Source organism: Rousettus aegyptiacus, unplaced genomic scaffold (assembly GCF_014176215.1).
Source record: "Rousettus aegyptiacus isolate mRouAeg1 unplaced genomic scaffold, mRouAeg1.p scaffold_m13_p_1, whole genome shotgun sequence".
NCBI classification, from domain to species: domain Eukaryota; kingdom Metazoa; phylum Chordata; class Mammalia; order Chiroptera; family Pteropodidae; genus Rousettus; species Rousettus aegyptiacus.
The window spans coordinates 163,491,686-163,517,204 of record NW_023416284.1 but is presented as its reverse complement, the minus strand read 5'-3'; the positions used below and the strand labels follow the sequence as shown (position 1 = coordinate 163,517,204).

Here is a 25,519-nt window from a genome sequence, read left to right as displayed (position 1 = left end):
GCTGTGTTTCAGGAGTCCAAAAACATGGGTTTTAGCCTCAATTTTGTTTCTTTAGTGACCTTGCATAAACATCTTGCCTTCCCAAAGCTTTATTTTCTTATTTAGTAAATGATTCTACTACTACTACTATATCTGTGCTACGTAAGAGTCACTTGTGAAGATTCTATGAGACAGAGACTATGAAAGTATTTTGTAAATTGATAAGCACTAGAATAAAACAAACAAGGGTAAAATTGGTTGTTCTCATGATTATACAACCAGTACAGACTTGACTTTATGGGAACTTATGTTTTAGAATGCTGATAAGCATCTGTATGTGGAAGAGAATTGGAAAATGTTCTCTTTTTTTCTTTTAGCAACTTTTTCCTTTTATTTATTTGAGTCTGTACTTCTTGAGGTCAGTTGTATTAGAGAATAAATGCATAAAGTTAGGAGCATTACTATATCCACACTTTCTTAACATGGAAGAGAAAGGATTTCTAAATGTTTTAGGAATGTCCACATAATACACATGAAATTAAAATTATTTCATATATTTGTAATCATTTTTTTATATACTGACACACCTTTACAAACAAAACTTAAACTGTTTCAACACGTTTTCCCAACTCTACTGTTTATTTTTAAAAAGAGGAAGTTTAGGAAGAAGTTACATAATCTCAAGCAATCCAAGATTTAGCACAGTTCTTGTGAATGGTATATATTCATCAGAAAAGGAAAAGTTGTTTTAGACTCTAAAGTATTTTACTCATTAAATACAGGACAGAATCAAGTCAAATAGTCTTTAAATTTTGTATTGAAATTATATGTACTATTGACCTACTATAGTTTTTCCTTTTATATATTTTTTTAATATGGGAATATTTTCCTTAGACTTTCTTGTCTGAAAATAAAATTTGCATGTAGCTTTACATAAATGTTTTAATAGTGTAAAATTTGGAAGATATAGGACACTTACATGATTTTTAAATAATATCTTTCAGATCTGCTGAGACATTTAGGTAATTTTCAAGGAAAATGGAGCAAGCTCACTTTTTTTTTTTTTGTAACTTAAGCTGAGAATGAGACTACAATGGTAACTAAATGTATCATCCATCTTTCAGTTCTAGCAAAACCTGTGAAGAGTCAGCAGGCATCTTTCCCTGTTAAGCATATGTTCAGGTTGTGGTCTTTTGGGTCTTTCATTCTACTGACTTCTTGCTTTTTTTGGTAAGAAACATGATTTTTACTTTCAGAAGGCGGTTTTATTTGCCTGATGTTGAAAAGGTTAATCATCTAGTAATACAAAATTTAGTCACAAGGTACCACAAATAATGTACTTTAAGGATTCCCATAATAACAGAATACTAGTCAGAGAAACGGCTTCTACTGAGTTAAATTTATGAAGCTAGACTTTAGCAAAACGTTCTGTTATTAATCAATATTTATCTGCCTCAGTCTCTAGGATCCGGCTCCACATTTAGTCATAATCATAACTAATACTTACAAAGCACTTTCTATACCCCTGGTACCCTTTCATACGCTTTACACATAGTTAATTTGTAGCAATAATCTTGTGAGATAGGTTCTATAATTATTCTATTTTACAGGAGCCAGGACTTGGATTCATACTGTGTGGACTCAGAGTCCGTGATCTTATTTGCAACACTAAACTGCCTTTTTAGCAGATTTCCTGAAATATTAGCTTTTGATTGTCTAATAAACAAACTTTTTTTCCCCTAACATACCATTTACTGTATGCCTCTCTGAGGAATATATGATTTCTTTATATTATCTTTAGTTTATAGGAAGCAGAGATGGAACATATTCATCTTTTTATTACCAGTATAGTACCTAACTTGAATATTGACACTTGATGGACATTCCTGTAGTGTTTTAAATAGGATCAAGTCTTAATTTGGGAAGGTCTCAGCATTATTTCATAATTTCAGGTAATGAGCATTATTTTTCACTAGGTGGCAATATCTCCTCTGAATCAGTATTAACTCTGGTGTGCTTTTTAGTCACTGTCTTCGGCAAGACAAATCTTTATTGAGCACCTATAATGTGCCAGGTCGAATATGAAACCCAGGAATCAACACTCGATTATCTTGCTCTTTTTCAATACAAAGGATTGGAAAACAAGATGCTTTCTAAGTAGTTGATTAAACCTCTGAGGGAACTTTAGTTAAACAGAAAAGCATTCTCTACCATTGACATTAAATCATTTTATCTATAAAATTCATATTCACTAATGACCACCTGTCATTGTCAATAGCTTTATTTTTCACATGGTGACATACTTTACCAGAATTCAGGGCAATGTATAGGTTCCTATAAAAATTTTGTTATATAACTTACTCTTTGGCCAAAGTTCATGGTGTTTATAAGGACTGTGTCTAACACAATACCTAGTATATTACCGATGTGTAATAATTATTTAAAATAAGAGTTAAAATAGCATTTTCTTCTTAAATTTTATAAAAATACAGGGTGAAAGCCATGATCAATTAGTAGATTCAGGGCTACTAATAATAGTGATAGTAGTAGCTGACATCTATCAAGAATTTATTATATGTTCCCTACCCTTATGAGCAATCCTTCCCAAACCCCATGAGGTAGATTACTATTATTACCCTCTTTTGCAAATGGTGAAACTGAGGCATAAGGAGAATGAAGTAATTTGCCTAAGTCCACACAGTTGGTGAGTGGTGGAGCGACCATTTGATTCCAGGCTGCCTGACTCCAGAGCCCGTTAAGCTGTCTGTCACAGCTACTTGTATAGTTTTTGCATTTCCTGTATCATGAAGTAAATTAGAATTTAGCCAAATATTCCTGTGGTGAAATGTGTTGTTTTAATGTTTAGGAGAACTTAAGATTAAAAAGAACTTTGCTTGTCTCATATTATCATTACTGCTTTACAGATTTGCAGTATAATTATAATGCATTTAGCCATTATATTCTTTATTTAGTCCAAAATATAAATTTTACTGTATTATGTAGTATTAAATTTTAATGTAACTACTTTTATAATATTTTTGCACTAAGATAATGTCTAGTCGAAATAAATTTGATATCCATAATTTTATGTATAATTTAATGGTGTTCTTGAAGAACTAATGATGATTGGGAAGCAAACTCAGATTTTAATGTCATTTAATGTCATACATGTGTAAGATTATGCAGTAACAAATATAACATTGTAGGTCATAATGTTAAATATGTTATTAGCCTACTAGGAGAAAAAAGAAAAAAAATGACACTTTATACAACATGCTGAAGCTACCTATTTCTTGGTTATATCCTGAAGCATCTATTTTAATATTCTTCAGTAGTGGATAGTTTGCAAATGGTGAAAGTTTATGTCATTCGAGGATTCAAAACATATGGAAAACTTGGTCACCTTAGTGGCGTTGAGCATAAAGCAGAGTGCTGAGTTCTTCATGGAGACACTTTTTGTGCCTACACTGCTGCTTTTTAAAGTGCACCGAGAAAGAAGAATGGCGTAGTGCAAAATAGACAACAGTGTGGCAGGAAAGGCTGGAGTAGGAGTTAGGGCATTGCGGTTCTAGACAAAATGCCGTCACTTTCCGTTTGAGCCTGATCAAATAACTTTGTGTTTCTGCATCTGTTTTTACACCTGTAAAATTTAAATAATACCTGTTTTTTTTTTTTAATCTCAATGTTTTGTCAAAGGATAAAATATGAAGCAAGCGATGAATCTGAGATGTGTTAAGAGTTCACGAGTCAGGCTGCAGCAGAGACATCCTAGCTATCTTCTGTAGTGGTGTACGCATCACACACTTTCAGTTGAATAGGATGATGTGAAATAATTGGTTGTTAATGGAATAGGAGATCATCGAAAGGATGATAATGATATGCACTTCAGGATATTATGAAATAATTTACTGTATTTTGGTGTTCAACTGATGTGTGTGCTAAATGATGGCAGATGCTCTCCCATTTGGTTGACTATGAGACATGAATCTTTTATACTTTCTCCTATAACTTTTTGAACAGTTTTATTAGTGACACTTATTATTTCTACTTGGCATACAAAATATGTCAAGGAAATGTGAGATTACTAACAGGCCCTGAAATATGCCCAGGTTACTAGAATTGAAGTCTTACTCAAATAGAACTTCTTGGATATCACAAAGTATATTAAGATTAGCTGGGCGGGGCGGGGGGGGGGAGGAGGGGGAAGAGTAAATAAATTAAAAGATTAGTCGAAGAAGGAATAAGTCATGTCTGGTAAAATACAATAAAAAACATTCTTGAACATTCTTGTTTTAAACCATTTGGGCTGCTGTGGCAAAATACCAGAGAACAAATGGGTTATAAAAAACAGTTTTAAAACAGAGACTCATGGACATGGACTATAGACTAGTGGTTACCAGAGGGTAGAGGGTGAGGTGAGGGAGGAGAGTGGAAGGTAAACAATTAAAGGGGATTAAATACAGGGGGATCAAATATAGGGAAGGTGAAGTGGGTAAAGGGAATCAAATATATGGTAGCTGAAGGAAACTGGACTTTGGGTGGTTATCACACAATAGAATATACAGATGTCAAATTATAATGTACACCTGAAAATTACATAATCGTATTAACCAATGTTACCCCCAATTAACTTAATAAAAAAATAAAAAAATAAAAAAAAACTCATAGTTCTGGAGGCCGAGAAGTCCAAGATCAAGACACCACCAGACTTAGTATCCAGTGAGAGTCCGCTTTCTGGTTCATAGATGGCATCTTCTAGCTGTACCTTTACATGGTGGAAAGGGTAAGGGGGGCCCTCCGGGGCCTCTTTTATAAGAGCACCTATCCAAGTCCTGAGGGCTCTGCTCTCATGATCGAATCACCTTCCAGAGGACCCACTTCCTAATACTATCACTGTGGGGGTTAGGGTTTTAACACATGAATTTTATGGGAACACAAACATCCAGACTACAGAAATTCTCTACACATAGCAAAGTTAGAGGAAGAGAATAAGGATGCTGCATAATTGCCGAATGCTTGAAAATTAGAGAAATAGACCTACCAGCTTAAATAACTGTATTATAATTAGAAATAGAGCAGTTTATAAGTAAAGAATTTCGATATCCAATAAAATAACTATACACAGTAGCAGGTATATATATAATAGGTCTTGAACAAAGGAATTAAATTTTAAACTAAAAGGAAATCTTACTATTAATATAGTGTCAGAGGAAGAATATTGTTGTATTTTTAGTTGTACTTTATTATAGTCAATAACATAAGTACACATAGATAATAATAACAACACACCTTGTATTCAATCCAAATGCAAAGGGTACTGGATTAAAATATCTTATTTCTTTCATTCTTCCTCCTATAAAGGTAAAAATATCTTGCGAAACCACATTATTTTTTATAATTGTTTATGGCCAGAAGATACACAGAAGCAATGAACTTACATAAATCGAAGGATTATCAGTTATGAAAACATTAAAATAAATTTTGTAATTGTGTAAAATACAGAATCCCAAATTATACTGATTGGAGGTAATTTTAGAAGTATTTTGTTGGATAGTAACATTCCTTCAAGCAACTGTAGTTGCAACTTCTGTGGTTTCAACACCATGTCCGCTTATCTGCTTTGCCACTTTGGACATAGCAGGAATTTATCTCCAAAATATTGAAGCCCCTGGAGGCTGTCAGCATCTTTATAATCTCAGAGCTCACTTGAGCGCCCTCCTCAAAAGTGGGGATGAGTTAAAATTGTGAGTTTTAAACATATCTAGTTAGATTAGAACTGGATTTTAGATGTAAAGTTAAATTAACACAAAGAAGAGAAAATGGTAAAGTGAAGCAATACAGTTATATAATTGCAACATCGTACTCTGACCATGGCCTATGTAAACACGTTTTAGAAACCTTTGAAATTTTAGACACACAGAGCTCGAAGGAATTTCAGAAATCATTTATTATAGCCTGTTTTACAGTGACATAATCTGAATGGTTTTATATGAATGGATGACTATATTTGTGGAGGGAAGGGGAGGGGAAAGAATGAACAGAAGCAAGCAGCTTTTGTTTCTGAGAAACTAAGTCTCTGTGGATATTTCTACAGATTTTTTTTCTATGGCCATCTTCACAGAACAAGAGGCGCTAAAAATGACGTAGGGTGTTAATATGACTCCTTGAAATCCAGTCACGTGGCTTTTGTATAGAAAATTCCCTTTAGTCAACAGAAACAAGTATTTATAATTTCAGCTTAATGACTGGAAAAATAAACAAATATTTAGGCAGAGCCTTTTGTTATTTTTTACTAGTTAAAAATTTGTAAAAAAAGAAAGATAAGTTACGCTTAGCATGACATGGTACTTAGAAAATACAATTTGGCAAAAAGAATAGGATGAATACTAAAATCCTACTGTTCTGTGTAACTGTTGCCTATGTCAGCATAGCACGCATCACGTGTTTCCATGCCATGCTCATTTCACGCAGAGCCTGAAGCGAAGTCGTGGTTAGCTAACATATATGGGGCAAATGCAAAAACAGAGCTAGAAAATACCATTGAATAATTTAAAACTCAGGTTTACTTTCTATTCATAGCAGCAAAAATCAGTGAAATGTTAAAAGGAAATTTTTGAAAAGCAAATAAAGCAAAGATCATGGAACATGCGTGGATTCATTCATCCCTGATCCATTGACTGATGTTAAACCTTCCAAAATCATTATGTCAATTTTATACCTTTAAAATTTCTCTTGTTCTTTAAACTATCGTTGAATATTTGAGAATAAAATAAATCTTCTGAGTGTTAGGAAAAGAAGTCCAAAATGTAGATTGAAAATTAGTAGTCAATCCACAGAAATCTAAGTTTAGAAACAGCTACACTTCCATCTAAGAACAGTAGTTGGTATTAAGGAATGTACATCCCTGAAAAGGTAATTATAAGCAGGTTTTCTGCCTCAATAATATCCTCTGGTACTTAACCACCATCAAGGTCTACAAGCACTGGTTATTATTGAGCTAGTTTTCATTTGGAGTATGTGAATGAAGTAGTACATGAATGTAAAGATACAAAGACCTATACAAAGACCTAAAGTTTTTTATATGTGCTATCTCAAATTCATGGTCGAGATATTCATTATATTATTTTATACACATTTTTATCCTAATATATTATGAGCAATTTTTCTTATACTAATTATACACCTGTATATAATTTTAGTGGCTGTGTATCCTTTCATTAAATGAATATATCATAATTGATATAAATAACTAATTAAACAATTCTGTTATATGTTTTTCAATATTTAAAAAAATACTTCAGTTCATACCTGCCCTTATTCAATTTATTCCTTAGGAAAAAATATCTTAAGGTACAATGCTTTAAACAGGTTTAAAGCATCACCTAATTTGCATTTTTTCTTACTAATTCCTTCTCGAATTATTAATGAAGTTGAGTATATTTTTTATTAGCCCATAGATTTTTTATGAATCTTTTTGTAATTGTCCTTTGCCCATTTTTCTGTTGGATTATTAATTTTTTAATTGATTTTATAGGACTCTGCATATTAAGTACGTTAAACCCATTTATCAGTTTCTCATTTACTTTTTTTGTGTGCAGCTTTTTAGAGGTACAATTGACATATAATGAACTACAGACTTTTGTATATATTTAAAACTTATGCTCTGCTAAGCCTAGACATATTTATATACTTGTGACACCATCATCACCTCGATCAAGATAATGAACAACATATACGTCATCCTCAAAAGTTACTTTCTGGTCTCTTCCTGTCTACTCCTTCCACCAGGCTATCACTGTGAATTGGTTTACATTTTCTAGAATCGTATATAAGTAAAACAGTATATATCATTTACTATTTTTTGTCTGTCTTCTTCCACTCATAATTTAAGATTCATATATGTTTTAAAATTTATCAATAGTTCATCCTTTTTATTTATGACTATCATTTCATTGTATGGATATATCATGGTTTGTTTATCCTTTTACCTGTTGATGGGCATTTGGGTTGTGTCCAGTTTTTAACTATTACAAATAAAGCTTCGATAAATATTCACATGCAGGTCTTTGTTAGACATACACTTTTATTTCTCTTGAATAAACTGCTAAGGGTAGAAATTCTTGGTCGTATTGGTGATGTATATTGAATTTCTTAAGAAGCTGCTAGACTGTTTTCTAGAGTGGTCATGCTATTTAACATTCCCCTCAGCAGTGTACAAATATTTCAGTATATCCATATTCTTGGTAAATTTGTAATGGACAATCTTTTTAATTTCAGCCATTCTAACAAGTATGCAGTCCTATTTCATTGTGGATTTAATTAACTTATCTTTAATGACTAATGATATTGAGAACCTTTACATATGCTTATTTGCCATCTATATATCTTCTTCAGTGAATTGTCTGTTCAGATCTTTACCCATTTTTAAAATTGGCTTGCTTGTTTTGTGATTATTGATTTTCGAGAGTTAGGTTTTCACTATACAAGTGACACTGATTTGCAAATATTTCCACCAGTTTTGGGCTTGTCTTCTAATTGTCTTAACAGTTTTGAAGAGATGTTTGAAATTTTAACGGAGTCCAAAATTACCAATTTTTATCTAAGAAATCTTTGCCTAATCCTAGCTCACAATAATGTTCTCCTTTGTTTTCTTTGAGAAGTTTTATGGTTTTAGTTTTTACATTTAGATCTCATTCATTTAGAGTTACTTTTTGAACATCACTTAAAAAAGGGATTGGTTGATTTTCTCATATATGGATGCCCAGTTGTTTCAGCACTGTTTGTTGAAAAGACTTCTTTCTCCCCTAGATTGCCTTTACACCTGGTCTGTACATGCTGGGCTCTCTATTCCATTTTCTCCATCAATTTGTTTATGCCAATAACAAGATATCTTGATTACTGTAGCTTTATAATAAGACTTGCAGTCAGGTTGTATAAGTCTCCTTTGTTCTTTTCAAAATTGTTTTTACTCTTCTGGGTCCTTCGCATTTTCATGTGGAATTTTAGAATTTGACAGTCACTCCAAAGATAACTTGCTGGAATTTCAAGTGGCATTACATTGAATACAGATGCTTTGGGGAGAATTGACATCTTAATATTGACTACTACAACCATGAACATAGTATTTCTCTTTATTTAGGTTCTTCAGTTTTTAAAATCTTTTGATAGCTAATCTGATGAGTTATAGATCTGATTTTTAAAAACATTTACATACTCACACTTATATTTCTATATGTAACTTCACAGAATCTCTGAAAACTGTTTTGATTCCATGTTATGAATCTTTTAAATCAGTTTCTTTTCATGTCATGTTTTAGAAAAGCCTTCCATTTAAAATTATATAATTAAGGAAATACTTTTTAAAAATGGCTATTTTATATTTTTCTCCTTTGTATATACAAACAGGCATTTAAAAATTTTCAAGTTTATTTGTTTTAAATGATCAGATGAGATAGTATATGTTGAAGCATTTTAAAAACCATGAGGTGCAGTATAGATGGTATTGTCATTGTCGTCGTCATCGTCGTCATCATCAAAAACATTCACCCTTTGAGTTGTCTGTTCCACTCTGGAGAATTAAATCCAAAGAAAGAATTATTTAAAGAAACAAATCAAATTATGAAAGTACTTATTCACACATGATATATGATGAGAAAACAGAAAACATTGTAAATTATGGTGCTTCATTAGACGGGATATTGTAAAGCTTTTAAAATGATAACTACGTACTTGTAGAAATATGAAAAATGTTTGTAATTAAATTGAAAAAATGTTAAATTACATTTACACCATGATATCTTGCATAAAATGTACGTATGTATAAAGATTAGGAGGGGTATAGAAGTATCGAAAACAGTTGTTTTAGGGGGTGGCTCCATAGTGTAGTGGTTAGCACGTCTGCTTTACACGCAGAAGGTCCTGGGTTTGCTCCCCAGGTGGAGCCATGGACCATACATCAGGTGCACCAGACCCCTGGTGCACACACCATGAGCGGTGCATGCCCCGCCTTCAGAGATCCAGTTCTTAAGAGGAAATAGTAACAACCATAGGTCAGGGGTCAGGAGCTGGAATTAAAGGGGGGGGGGGAAATGATTTTTTAAGGGAGATGGGTATGTGAATAATTATTTTTATTGTTTTTATGTTTTCTTTAATTCATTATTCCTTTTTTTATTTTTCTATACACATATAATTAAAGTTCGGCTCCCATTTAAGTTGTTATGTTTACCAGACCAAGATATTTCATAGCCTTTTAGGCTCACTTATAATCCTGCTTGACATGAAATTATCTGTGAAATTATTGTATTTCCTTTATGGTTTTATAGTATTTAATATTTTCACATTTTGCTAGTCATGTTGTCTTATTATTACCCAGTATTTGAAATGTACAGTGCATTTTCTTTGTTTAAAGCTGCAATTTCATGGCTTAATTATTTCATTATGCTTTTGCTGTGATGATTTGAACTAATTATAGATTCATTTTCCTAGTTGCCCAGCAGGAGGCTGAAATGTTCAAACATTACAATGGAACATTTCCATTCCCTGGAATACACCAAAGTGAAGATGCTTTGTCCACCTGCCCTAAACTGCCTCAACAAGGCTCTTTTCAGATTGATGACTATGTCCACACTAAAGATTCTTCAATGAAGATGCAGCAAGTGAAACAAAGACTCGATTCTGTCACAGTATGTTTAATTATTTTATGCAATTGATAAGTTGGAATTTTTAAAACCATTTCTATCCTATTTTACATTGTCATGCCAATATTAATTGAATGAAAAGTTAGTTCACTTAAAATTAGGCTTTCTTGTACTTCTGCAGTTCCTTTCTAGTACTTGTTCTAAAAGTAGTGTGATATTCTGTTAGTGATAAAGGACGATAACATGTTTCTCAAAGGTAAGTGGTAAAATATGTTGAGAAGCTTAAACATCCTTAAAAATAGTTATGTTCTTTGACCATTATAGCATTTTAGTTAGAGTTAGCCTGGAGCACCTTGAAGACAGGGGCTGTGCAGGCTTGTTTCTTGTTTAGTTCTCACCTTTCCGCACAGTGGCTGGCACTTAATAAATATTATCTCTTTCCCTCCTCCTTTGATAGGAATCTTGACCAGTTTTTGTGTGTGTGTGACCATTTTTAAACCAAATGTACTACGTTGAGACACCTTTAGTTCTGACTCTTCTTTCTTGCTCTCTTTTTTTGTTTCTTTGAAAGTTAGAGAATTTAAGGTGTACCACAGCACAGTTCACACTCAGGCTGTGGTTTAGGTTTGGTTAGAATATGGAGCAAGTTTTTTTCTATTTCTCACTATAAATTTTAGAATATTTAACTATAAATTAATAAACTTATTTCAGCATTAGAAATCTTTGTATTTTAACATTTGAAAATAATTGAATAATGCATGCCATTTCATTTTTAAAGGAAATATGAATAAATGGAGTTTTAAAAATAAGAAAAATGTTTCTTTACACACACAAAAATATGCCCCTTGTCTAAAATCTTGCATGGCAAAATTACTTTATCTACAGACTTAAGAGCAATTCATAGATATATAAAAACAAGTTTCCTACAATCTGTCAGTCTTTTCACTTGTATAACTTAGCATCCTGGAATCACCTTTGTCTTGTAGCTTTTTTTTTTTTATGTCATCTTATATAGCTGTCATCTCAGGCAAATGAAAGGATCTAAGAACAAAACAAAGTAGATATAAAGGAAAATAAAAGCAGAAAAAAATTTTAAGATATGAAATCAAAGACAAGGAGGAAGTAAATTGATAATTTATAGAAAGAGGAAATCTTACTTTTCTTATAATCATGAAATTAGCATTAACCTGATCTTTTTAAAAAAAAATTATTTAGAGAATATGTTTCCTTTGGGATTGAGGTATATCAAGGCTGCCTTTGGAAATGAAAGCTTTGTATATCTGCTGTGGTTTTTGAAAAACCGTATTTTTTCCTGTGTTAAGAGAATTCACTGAACTTTACTTTCAGAATGTACATAGTATATATAGGAATAAAAACAAAACGTCATCTTTATTCCCATGGCAATTCTATTCTTTTTATATTTTATAAAGGTTTAAGTTGACTAGATTCCCACTTTTTGTCATAACTCCTTTTCTGTTGTTTCCTATAATAGCCCCAAATTCCTATTTTTTTGTTAGCTGGTTACTTAGTCTATTAAGAACTGGTCTTCTATATAGAAGTCTAATAAAGAAGACAGTTACTTTTGTATTTTATTATATTACAGGAGCTACTTTATTTTTGTAACCACAATAGGAATTTTTTTTTTTAAATAAAATATAGTGCAGTTTAGAGGGTGTGTGTGTGAGTGTGTGTGTGTGTGTGTGTGTGTGTGTGTGTATTGCATAAAAAATTCAGCAGGTATTTAATAGGTGTTTACTCAATGAGTAAAGTATACAAAGAATACATTAATTCCCTTACCATTTAATCATAATATAAGCCATTTAACAGACTGTTTTATATTTAAAAGACTTGACTGTACATTGATATTACAGCAGTACCTGAAAAGCATACTACAGCCTAGGAAAGATCCCACAGTTAGACAGTATCTTGAGACATTGTGCAACTCATTCTAAGTTTTCAGATCCAGAAATTCGAGTTTATCAGTGCATCCAGAATTTCTCAGAATTTGAGATACCTATTAGGAGTAATCAATCCTACAAAAAGTTGACTTATAAACATAAAAAAAAATCTTATAATGAAAGGAAAACCTTTTCAACTACCTGAACACTCACAATCACTCTCCTTTTCTAAAATTAACCTGAAACCCAGGTTATTGATTATAGCATTGATTGTTAGGCAGAGTCATAGGAATGGGGATTAGATGTGTATAAAAATGTTGTGTGCCAGTTTTGAAAAAGGTTAATTTTCTTTACCCCACAGGAAATTTCACCTTATAATTATTGGTGACAACTAATATCTATTTAGTGATGAGTAAAACTGACACAATGAATTCTGGGTGCTGTGCTAAGTGCTCTACATGTTTATTATATGTAATCCTCAAGCCATCCTATAATGTAAAAACCTTCCATTTTACAGACGACAACGTTGAAGCTTACAAAGATAAAGCTGTATCGCCAGCATCACGCAGATGGTGCTCATTGGAGCTAAGGTTCTGTCCAGGCACTGAGAATCCCATGTCGACAGTCAGTTTTACTAGCTCCCTTTAGTGGTTGAATTACTAATATTCTTTAGATATAGTATCTGGCCCTTAGAAATTTCTGGATAAAAAAATTGATGTTCCTCTTTTTCAGTTCTCTTTTTTCCTAAACTCTACATTAATTGTTGTCATTTTTCTCCGGTTCTATACTGGGCTGATAATATATTCTAGTTCACTTTAATTGAACCTGAGTATTTTTTTTGTGTATCCTTAGCAGCAGATTTTTAAGTCATTCATTATATATTGACTTTTATAAGTTTCTTTTCCAAAAGTAATCTTTTTTTGGCCTTGTCCCATGAATTGTAGGCAATTTCTTTCTGCAGCTCCTTCATTATTGGTCATATATTTTACCATTCATTAGTGTTATTATTAGATTTTCAATGAAATAGATTATTAATATGGGAATTATATTTACGGGTATTGTTATTTACGGAGATAATTATATACGTCAGTTAATTCAGAGTGTGTCTTTTAGACATGTTAGTGTTCTGGTACAGAATTTTAGTATTTATGGTAGTTTATCGAAGAAACAAGTTTTTCTTGAGACAGGTACATGTGGGGCCCTAAACAAAACAGAATCTTGTTTGTGCCATTTGACAAGTTAGATTTACCAAGAACATGGCATCGAGTGTCTTTCTTTAATTTACACTTTTTTCAGCTTATTGGAAATATAGAATGACAACTACAGAATAATAGATTAAGAAATCCCAAATTCTGCTTTTGGTTATAAAAATGTTAATATTTGTGTTGAAAAGAGTTGCTCTTTTATTAAAATAATATTAATATTTCTTTTCTTATCGCGTTTTTTAGGAGGTGATGCGAGCCTGTGCTGCAAAAGTAAGTAGTTTTTATTACCAAGAAGATAACTTTAAAACTAGAGTTTTCATTGTGATGCACCAAAGAATTAAAATGCACCATTCGTAGTTTTTAATAGAACTTTTACAAAAGTTAATTAGATATTTATTTTCCTTGAGCTTGAATTTATCAAGGAATTATAATATTGCGACCTGAGAATTTAGCAAGTGGGTTCATATTTTTGTAGATTTAAAAATACTCAGTGATTGGGATATACTTTTAGTAAAGGACCAACAAGGTCATTTCATTCTCTGAGAAAAATATTACATGATACTTAGTAGGTAAGAGACACTTAATACATTTTCAGTGGGTGTATCCTGAGTAAGTTATATAATCCTCAAGTGCATACTAGCTGCACATAAATAATGACATATTGTGCTGATAATGCTTTTGATCATTTATACCAATGTTTCACACTTCTTTTCCCATTTAGCTATATAACAGTCCTGAGAGACAGATTACATGTTGTTATTCCAGTTTTAGAAAGAAGAAAGCCGAGGCTTATTGAGGTTAAGTGATTTGCCCAAGACCCTCCAGTTAGTCCAAGCACACTAGTATACAGAAAGCTCTTGATTGTTAAACAATTTTAACTAAATTGTACACGAGATACTTTCAACACAGCAGCCTTTTTTCCTTTTACAAGCAAGTTTATTTTATGTAGATTCTTTAACTCCATTGTCAAGAAAATAAATTTTAATTTAAAAGAGTTAGAATAGTACCACATGTTCATCCTTCCCTCTTCTTTTTTTCTGTTCAGTCCCGAAATGCAGTTGAATTATTAGACATCTATTCATTGATCAAATATAATTATATGTGTCACAAAGTAAAAGAGTGAGACATCCAGAAGGGAAATAATTAGAATGGTGTTGGTGTGTTCAAAGACTACTTTATATAATGGCAGTGCAGTGGGAATATCTTTTTATTCAATAAACACCTGCCGCTACTATGCAGCAGGCACTTGGAATACAGAAGTAAGTAGGCTACTGTCCCTTTCTATGCTGGGCATCTTATGGAGGAACCATGTCAGAAAACACTGGGTTTTCCCCACCACTGAGCTGTTCAGTATCAGTCAGGACCTATCACTTTTTTACCTAATTATCACAACTCAACAGGATATGGAATGTAGACAAGGGGAAGGAAGATGGGGGGAAAAAGAGAACACACTGTATTCTGACTTGGGCTGCAGATGTTCAGGAAACTTGTTCCTGATAGCAATGATGGGTGTAATGATCGTAGCTCCAAGATTATTAATCTTCCTAAGTATGCATAGAATATAAAACTGGAGTCAAAAAATAGTTTATTCTTTCACTAGCAATTCAGAACTGTTTATTTTAACAACTATACTATATGTCCTTCTTTGTAATACTGTCTGAATGTCCAGAATGTTCTGCATATATTTGCAAGGCTTTGTGGGGAATGTTCTCTGCTAATCTGGAAACTCCCTGAGTGTTGAGGATCATGTTATTTATCTTTGTATCCCTATTACTTGATGAAAGTAGAATAAATGGTTATTGAAAATATGATGATGTATTTGGAAATTAATCAAGATCTGTAAAGATCAACCTTAGTAGTGTCTTTAGTTTTTTAAAAAAAAAATAAGTCTTACTGAGAAATAAATCACATACCATAATATTCACCTTTTTAAGATGTACAGGTCACTGATTTTTACCATATTCACAGAGTTGTGCAACTGTCACTACTATTCGATTTTAGAACTTTATTATTCCCTTCAAAAAGAAACCCTGTATATCTTAGCAGTCATTTCCTCTGTGTGTGTGTGTGTGTGCGTGTGTGTGTGTGTTTGTGCACGTGTTTGTGTGCATGTGCACATATGCTTAGGATGTAACACTGAATATGAAAATTTTATTATAGGGAAACGAACAATAAAAAAGGAAATGAATCAGATGATTTCATACAAAAGGTGATGTGATGAAAATAAAATATGCCCTGTGACAGAAAGACTGGGAGGGGAGTCTACTCAAAGGATGTTCACAGAGGCCCCTTTAAGAGAAACACTTGATTAGGAACTAGTCCTGTCCTACAAAATCCTCGTCTAGAAATAAAGCCGGCATGCTCAAGGAGCAGAAGGAAGACCACTATGCTTAAGTAGGATCACTTGGGAAGAGAGTATAGCTAAATATTTGAGGCTCTGGTTCAGGAGAGGATATATCAGGGGCTTCTAGAGACAAGTATTTAAGAAAGAAAAGTGATAAACTATCACATACTAGTGAAAGAATGAGTAAAATGAGGACAGAAAATTGATCATTATATTTGGCAAGATGATGTCCTTTGGTTACCTTGATAAATTCTGTTTCAGTAAGTGGCAGAGACAAAAGCACAGTTGAAGTGGGTTGAAGATAGAGTGGGATCCAATAAGGCAAAGACTGTATAGTCCAGTTTTTTAAAGAAATTTTGACTGAGGAGCAAAGGAACAGGAGCTGGAGGGAATATTAGATGGACAATATTGAAGCATAGTTATTTGCTGATGGGAATAATTCAGTGGTGATAGAGAAGTTAATAATGTACCCTGTAGGTGGTAGTAAAAGACATGGGACATATTGGAGAAATGAGAGGGAGAGGTAAATTATGTTGGGAAAGTCTTTAAGGTTTTTTATGTATAATGTAATACTTGAACCGAAGTGAGAAAAAAGAGGTCACATACCCAGGAAGTTGGAGCCTGAGGTAGGGGGAGCCCATTCCAGGAAATGAGAACAGGAACAGCATGAGCTAAGTCAGAGAGACATGGAGCAACCTGGCATGTCTGGGGAGCTATATCTATGCAGTTTGCTGTAGCCAGAGAATAGGAAGTGGGGTGATAAGGTTATCAAGCTAGGTAGTTGTTTAAAATAGAGAAAGCTCTGTATGCCATACTAAAAAGTATGGACTTTATCTAGGGGACCAGTTGATTGATAATAGGTTTTAAGCAGAAGCGTTATTAAAATTAGCATTTTAGAAAAATCCTGGTGGCATTATTAAAAAAAAAAAAAACTGAGAAATTGACAAGAGATAGGTAAACAAATCAGGAGACTATTGCAGCTTTTCGTAAGTGGTAGGAAGGCCTGAACCAAAGTGCTAACTATGGTGAAAGAGTAGGATCAGATGCCAGAGCATCTAAGAGGCTTAGTGACTGACACTCTATGGAATGTGAGGAAGCAGTCTTGAATGATTCCCATCTTTCTTGCAGGAACAACAGGGTTGATAGCGATAGCTTTCCTCGAGGAAGTAAATAGTGGAAAAAATGTTAGTTTAATTCTAAACTTATTGATCAGAAAAGTTTTAGATTTAAGAAGTGTCAGCATAGAAGGCAGACGAACCGGTGAAAACAAATACTGCCCGGGCAGTATTTGTTGCAACTGATGTAGCAGACAACACTGATTAGCAATGGCAGGATAACCAACAGAAAATGGTTTCCAGTGGTGGGGAACAGTGATCAACAGTGTTAGGTATCTCAGAGGCCTTGAGGAATCTGCTAAATTTGATCATTTGAAGTCCAGAGTGACTAACTTCAGATTTAGCGTTCTGATGGAGAAAAACTTCATTTTAACTGGTTGAAATGGAATGGTTGAGGTATACGGATAGTAGTCCTGGGCTGTTTTTTCAGGAGTTTCATTTTCAGTGACGCTTAAGGAAATTATGGAATCATTGTAAGAATTTTTGTTGCTATTTGTTTTTGTATTAGAGTAGAAAAATCTCTGCTTATAGTTTGTAGGGAAACAGACTGTAGAAAATTTGAAAGTAAAATTTGGAAGACCTTTAAGGACATCCCCAGAGGAACATATGGAGGGAATAATCTTGAATAAAAGGGCAACTCTTCTTCTGACACTAGAAGAAAAAAGGTGAAGGTGGCTGCAAGAGGTATATTCTTTTATAGGTTTGAAAAGGAGGATTTCAGAGGGTTGAGGACCAAATTTTCCCTGTGAAGTAAGGAAATATATTGAGAAAGGAGGTAAAGGTTTGGAGAAAGCCAAGATGCACTGAGGTAAATTGGCTTTCAGTGGGGCATAATGTTGGATAAATGGTTTGAACCAGCCCTGAATCTTAATTTTGAGCATCATGCAGGGGAATCACATCAGTAATCTTTGAACCACTAATCCTAGGTATATATACATCAAAGCTCAAAAAATCTTGATTAAATATTACAAATAAAACTTTGTTACAGGTGATTCAAATTTGAGTTTTTGTTTTAGTTCGTGTAGTTATGATTTTGAGGAGATTTTCTGGCACCTTATCCCACTGTAAAAATTTCTCTTTACCATCATCAGGGTTTCTAAACCTAATTCCCGCACTTTACTGTCCCGGCTTGTAAAGGAGGACCTGGACATCATGTTTTGAATTTCTCTTTATGACAACCATAGGCTACTCATTTCTTAGGTTTTCCTAATGTAGAAGTTATAGGAACGTAAGCTGCTTTTAGAATTTATAATAGGAGAATATTAAGATACCCGACTTCATATACCTTGAATCTCATTTTGGCTCAAGTTTTCTGTTTAACCTGTACTTTGATATTGGGATTTTAATTTTTGTAACAGATATATGATGTCAACAAAACATTTTCTAGGTATTTGGAGGGTTTTTTTTTTTTTTTTTTTTTTTTTTGCCACCAGAACTGTCTTCAATTTAACATATTATCTGCATTGTTTGGATTTAGTGGAAAAAATAGCTGTTTGGAGGGAGGGGAACAAATTTGTGAACATAAGTTTACAGACAGTTTTAACATCTTTTTGGTTGTAAGGTAAAATGAGTTTGAAGTTTCTCTGCAGCTTGAAACTTTAAAAATTCTACTTTAGGTAAATATAGCTAGCATATAACCTAATTTAGTCAGCTAAAATAATTAGACTTGTAGACGAAGGGGAACAAAGTTTTGCCATCCAAAATGTGCCTTTTGAGATATTGATTTTAAGCTGGTTATTCAGAAACAGAGAAACTTAGAAAGAACCTTTGACCCTCCCTCGCCCTTCCTGCCTAAGAGATTCATTCAGATGGAAAGGGGGGCTCCGGAAGGGAATCTTGGTGCATTCAGCCTAGCATTAGTTAGGATGGCTCAAAGGGAAGGGCCCATTAGCTAGAATCTCCCCAGCCTCCTCGGGTCCCATAGTTTCTCGATTGCCTAGCAGGAATTTGTAAGCCATGTATATTATGACCTTTTTCAGCTACCTGTAAATTGCCTTTTTTCTCCCTTTTCCTGCTTCTTTTCTCCTTTGTCTCTATGGCATATAATACTTCAGCTGCCCCAATGCCTCTTTGGGTCTCATTCTTATGGAACCCCCAAATGTGCATTTGTATAATAAACTTTGGACACTTTCTCTTGTTAATTTGCTTATTAGCCCAGCTAGAAGAGCTTAGAAGGTGGAAAGAAAATTATTTTATTTAGCCCCCACATAATATAAAAATTAGTGTTGTATCTCTCCCAAAGGTTTTAAAATTTACTCACTAAGAGAAAAACTAATTGTTAGCTCGTTTCAACTTTGTAACATGAAAATTTACCCTCTCATAGAGAATTAGTATTTGCATGTTTTTCACAAAGCTGCTTATACCTTCAAAGAGCAGGCAAAAGTTTTGTAAAATTAACTTGGTAGAAGTTCAAGTGGATTTTTTTTTCTGTTTCTCTAATATGAATTTCATTAAATTTTTATGCTTTTAGTGTTCCCCAATATGGAGGTAATAAACTGACTCTGGCAGACTGTGGTTTTTGCATGAAGCAAGCAGAAAAGTATGTTGTGAAAAGAGGGTAGATTGTTGTAGGGTAGACTATCTTAGTCAACTTTCTGTTGTTGTAAAATTATTAAGCAATTCTTTTCCACAGCATATATTTCAAAAATAGATATTGCTTCATTTTATTTAATGGTTATTATTATTTTTCTTCCTCTAAATGAAGTAGTGAATATATGTAGGCTAGCTATGATAATACTTTGAGTTCTCATTTCAAATCACTATAATAATTAAGTTATCTCAAACCTTATAAATTGAGTGGTCTGCTTTATATTGCCTCTCATCACTACCTGAACATTTGATAGTCTCTAAAGAAATGTGTCAAAAAAGAACAATCATAAAAATGCTTTAGGAAGAATATTAATTGTACATTATAGTTGTTAGTTTTTAATAGCATTTTATTGAAAAAGTGACAAGTCTTTCAGTTTAAGTGGAGACATTTAAAGATCCTATTCTTGCTTTCCTGGTGTTCTCTTTGGTTTTAGCCCAAGTAAATTTATGAAGAAGAAGACTGAAGGCTGGAGAGAGAGGCTGGAGAAGGAAAGGGAGAGAGGGAAGGGAAGAGGGAGGGGGAGGGAGAGAGGCAGGGAGAGAGGGAGGGAGAAGGGGAGAGAGAGAGAGAGAGAGAGATCGTCCCCAGCATACACCTGTTCTTTTGCACCAGATTTCAAAATGCATTGTTTGAGATGTAGGATAAAAATTTTCAAGAACACAGAAGTAAAACTGAAAAAATGACTCTAAAAAGAGAAGTGGACTAAGTAGTTAAGTGATAAATATATCATTTTGTAGATAGTACTTCCATTTAAAAGCATAATCCTCTGAAAAATTTACTGCATCATTGTACATTACATATTTCTAATTACTCTTACTTCTAGTGATGTTAATAATAATAACTAATATTTATATAGCACTTTGTGTTTTCCCTTTGCTAATATACCCTATTTAATCTATTTCTTGTTTGTTATTTAGTGCTTTATGGTTAGTATATGTGGATAGCACTCTCTAATACCAGTTCATCTTTATTGCTCCGACAGCACATTCCCATTGAGCATACATACCATTTTTATTATTTTCATTTAAAAATGGAAAGTGAAGCTCAAAAATGTTAGATGGCTTCATTGTTACTTTATGATATTACTATAAATAGTCAATGTTAATTTTGGTCAGTGTTTAATAATAGCCCCTGATAGAGTTGCTAAAGCTAGGTGATTTGTTTAGCACTGAGTAGGTATTTGATCCCATCTAACTACTTTGAAAAACAATTTTGTTTTTTTATAGAGCATCATAACAGTTTAGGAACTTTAAGACTATATTATTATATGGTCTTAATTAATTGAGTCTTTCACTAAATATGTAAAAGCTTTTTCCCCTTCAAGAGGAAAATTTAATCGAAGATATACCATTTACTATCACTGTTTACAAGGAAGAAGAGAAGCATTTACAAACATTATGTAAATAAAAAGTCTGATAAAGGGCATGTAACCACAACCTACTATCTAATACAAAGCATCAAAAGAGAATTTTTAAATACTAATCCAGAGGAAGTTCTCTGTGTGATTTTGATTATTTAAAATAAAGAGGGCAGCTATTTTCATGCACAAATATTTATAAACTATCATTTAACATTTTACTAATTCACAGATTATGTTTTGGGAATAAATTAGAAATTCATACTGTTTTGGATTTTTCAAAATTAGATCACATTTTATCATAATTTTCGAAAGTGATGAAAAATAATAAATATATAATAGATGATTTATTAACGAGACTGGATCATGCCGAAATTAATTCTAAGTTATAAGATGAATTTACTAATGAACATTGAATACTCTTGTGGACTATTCTTTATTTTTCGATAATTGTAGTTATCTTATTGTACTTATGCATTTCTGTGAGACCATTGCACTCAGACAATCATAGTAGTTTTTTTGTATTATAGAAACATCATACTTACTTATAGAAATTTTTCTTGAACATTATTTTAATCTGTTTTTAAAAAGTGTCTTAAGAAAAAGACTTTTTGATGCAGTGGAAACTTTCACTTGGCGAGTTAGGTTACAGCTGTGTTATCTATGTCACCATGATGTGTATAAACATGAATATTACAGGTGTTTTCTGTGCAGGCTCTTTAAAGGAAGTACCTGCTCTTTTACAAAATGCTAGAGAAATGTGGGTATGAAACATTTAACTCTTTCTTAATTGAAAGGAGTCACTTTTATCTTTTGCATTTCTTTGCATAACTTTTAGGACCATTCTGTTTTGTTGTTAATAATGTCAACTTCATCATAAGCTAACTTGTGTTATTAGCAAGACAGATTTACTTTAAATATGCTTTTATTACCACTGTATTCCTTTCTTGATAAAACCTATTATGTTTTGTAAGCGTAAAAACTAAGCATGTAAATCATTACTGCTCCTTTTGACCTACCACGTGACATAGTGTGCTTTGTAAGCAAATATTTCTCATTCAGTTTTTGCATCAGTGACCCAGGAAATTCGCTCTAGTTTCTGATTTGCGTTTTCTATTACAGGTCAACAAAAATCTCTCATTTACTTCAACCCCATCCTCTTCACAACACTCTAAGTTAAAACAGTCGAACGTGCTGGACACTCGTCAGCTTCTGCGTCGGTTTGATTCCACTCAGACCGGTGAGCCCCTTCCTTCCTTTGACTATTCTTTCAAATGTTCAAATGCTATTTTTTCATGAATTTCATTTATTTAACTTCAGAAATACAGCTCATAGCATCATAATGGTCAGTTTGGTCAGTTTTCACACTTGAATTATATTCCAGTGTCCTTTTTTTCTTTAAAAATTTACTAAAGATTTCAAAAGCAAATGTGAATTTGGTAATTTAATAGTAGATAATCTCAACCTCTATTTTATTGAACAGATAATAATTTAAAAGTAGCAAAACATGTGGGCTTTAAACATGTTTACTATCAAATCTGATTCAGTTTCCCTTAGGTATAGGAATCATAATTAATTTTATGTTATAATTCATTTCAAAGAATCCAAGGAAAATGCATTTTGGCAGAAATAGGATGAAACCTGCCAGTGACATCATGTTTCTTCAAAGTTAGCAAATTAATAAAATAGGCAAAGTAACTAGTTAAAGAAATCTAAGTGAATCACTGAGTTGAGACAAACTATATAATTGCAAATTTTTAGGTGGATGTTTTATATTAATTTGAATAAGGTTTTGAAAGAACATCAAAGAATGAGCATTTAGATGAGAATGTTACTTTGGGGATTGAAAGGTAACTATTTCTATTCATTAGCTATTAACTATTCTATTCATATGTTTTGGACAGTATTTTTTTCTGTCATTGAATTCTTTTCAAAAGATAAGAACTGAGAATAACAACACAATTATCTTTGAAAAAGAGATTATAAGAAGAAAAAACTTGAGCTTGAGAAGACTGACAGTTTACTTAGATATTTGGGGACAGTATTTTCTAATTTGAAAGTATTTGGAGTTTACATAAGCAAGGTATTTTAATACTGCTTTATATATTACATATTATGGTGAGAAAATACTTGGATCTGGAACTCTTATATTCATTCCTGACTGCCTTTTGTTCTCTTTATTACCTGTGAAACTAGAAATGATGTTTATAAGTTGTTGAAGTTCAAATCACCTAGCACATATGAAATACTTTGTAAGCATAAGGTACTATACAAATATAACATACTTAAATTGTAGACGTGATGAGTATGTGTATGCTAGCTTTGAAAATACTGAATACGTCAAGTCATTATAACGATTAAGTTATACCAAACTTTAGAAATCTAAATTTAATCTACCAGCAGTTGGAGACATGGTGTTTATTGGTCATTCATATGTATAATGAGGGCACACCATGTCCTGTCTTTTTAGACTCTTATTTTCTGCACCCTAACTAGATACTTGGTTTGCCTTCAGATCCTGTCATTTTATTGGTGAGAAGAGAGGGAATCTGTCTCCACCAGTAGATCCCTATCATCTTTCTCCTGAGATCTAAAATTCTTCTGGGAACAAATCTTTCATTTCATACTTTAGGATTAAAGGCATAGAACAGAAATGTTTGGTTGAGTTAATATATTGATTAAAATTCATTCAAGTAATATCTTAAGTTTGTCAGCCAACAAGGTATAAATGATAGATATAAAATTCTTTCCTTTTCTGTAAACGGAAAGCTCAGAGAGGATAGATAGGGAGGTCTTTGAAATGGAAGAGGGATTACCACTGAGAAAGATAACGAATAATGAGAAAGAATAAAGAGAAAGCTGGATATGATAAAGACAAGCCTTAGAAACTTCACCAGTGTGCACGGAATTGGCTCCATTTACCTTTAGCTTTCCTTGGCCATAATAGGCCTTGAGTCAGGGTAGTTATAGCATGTGTGTGCCTCCAGTCCACTCTCTCAGAAGCATTACCATTAAGCTACATGATACACATGATAACACTGCTCTACTTGATTTTGTTTTAGTTATTAATGTGCCTGACCTCATTTTAAGGCATAATCCTTAAAATTTGTTTCTTTAAAACTTTATTGAGATGTTACAGTATAGAAAACTTAAAAAAGCAGAATATGTAGTCTGTTGCAAAATGACCAAATTACTCCCTTCTTTTCATTAAAAAGCCAGGTTTGTGGAAAACATCCTGCTCTAGGAAACAGGTGAAATAGTTTCTATACCTGACTCCATTGCTAAATGACGATAGAGTCTTGAACAGTTTCTTCAGGCCTCAGTTTTCTGATCTCCACAAGTACATAAGGGCTCTGGATTTGATGCGTTTCTGTCCTAAAAATTCTGGGATTCTATTCAGTATTCAAACCAGTTTTAAAAGGGGATAGTTAAGTATATATAACAGGTTATACAAATAACCTGTTAGAATCAGAGATACAGAACTGCAAAAATAATAATGTAGATAGATTTTTAGTAAGATTTTTATTTTTAAATATCTATCTAAATAGTCAAATGACATCTATAGATGTTTGGCTTTTACAGTATAAAGAAAAGCTGTTTACACAAAGCTAGTCAGTACGGGCCCACTAGCCATCTTGGTAGAGGCTTAAGAACAGGATTGATTTGAGGATGTGTGTGTGTATATATGAGTTTAAATGCTGCAAGGCTAGTCTCCAAGGTGGGTTTATTGTCTGTGGTCTGCTCTAACTTCTATTGACCTTATTTAGGGTGAGTTCTAGGTAATGGAGACTGCTAGTAAAGTATTTCTTCCTTCTTTGGTTTGTATTCTTCAGTTTCTAGAGTACTACCTTATTCATTCTGAAATCATTTTAAGTAGCTACTTTGTTTAAGGCTCTCATCTAAGAATATGGACTGAATATTACAGTCTCGGTCCTCAAGGAGCTTACAGTCTGGTTGGAGAGACAGTGAGCATATAGCAAATCATTTCAAAGTGGGATAAATTCTAAAATCACAGTACAAATAAAGCGTCACTGGAATAAAGGTTTTTCAGACTTTACATGACCAAACATAATGCTTGACTCCCTGCCACAAAGCCCTTCCCCCCACTTCCACTTCCCCTGCCACACACCAGGTCTTCCCAGTCCCAGCACTCTCTACCACATTTACCCAGTTGTTGAGCTAAAACTAGGAGCCATTCCTGATTCTTCCTCTTCCCTCCGCTTGCCCACTTCCACTCTTGTCTCTTAGCTTATTCTCCCCATAGCAGTCAGCATGATTCCATGAAAAATAAATTAGATCATCTGACTACCCTGCTCAAAACTTAAATGTCTTTCTATCACAATTAGAATGAGTTCCGGGGGCCTTACTCTGTCTTATAAAACCTTCAGTGACCT

The 25,519-nt window shown here is 33.1% G+C and overlaps 1 protein-coding gene across 10 annotated transcripts in view; it reads left to right on the top strand.

Moving 5' to 3' along the window:
• Positions 1-25,519, top strand: part of AHI1 (Abelson helper integration site 1) — a 163,614-nt gene that overhangs the window by 51,785 nt on the left and 86,310 nt on the right. For all 10 annotated transcript variants that reach the window (XM_036221956.1, XM_036221955.1, XM_036221952.1 and 7 more), the window contains 3 exons: positions 10,465-10,661; positions 13,963-13,989; positions 22,248-22,365. In XM_036221956.1, the coding sequence (XP_036077849.1) occupies positions 10,465-10,661; positions 13,963-13,989; positions 22,248-22,365 (342 nt within the window). The remainder of the gene's footprint in view (positions 1-10,464; positions 10,662-13,962; positions 13,990-22,247; positions 22,366-25,519) is intronic.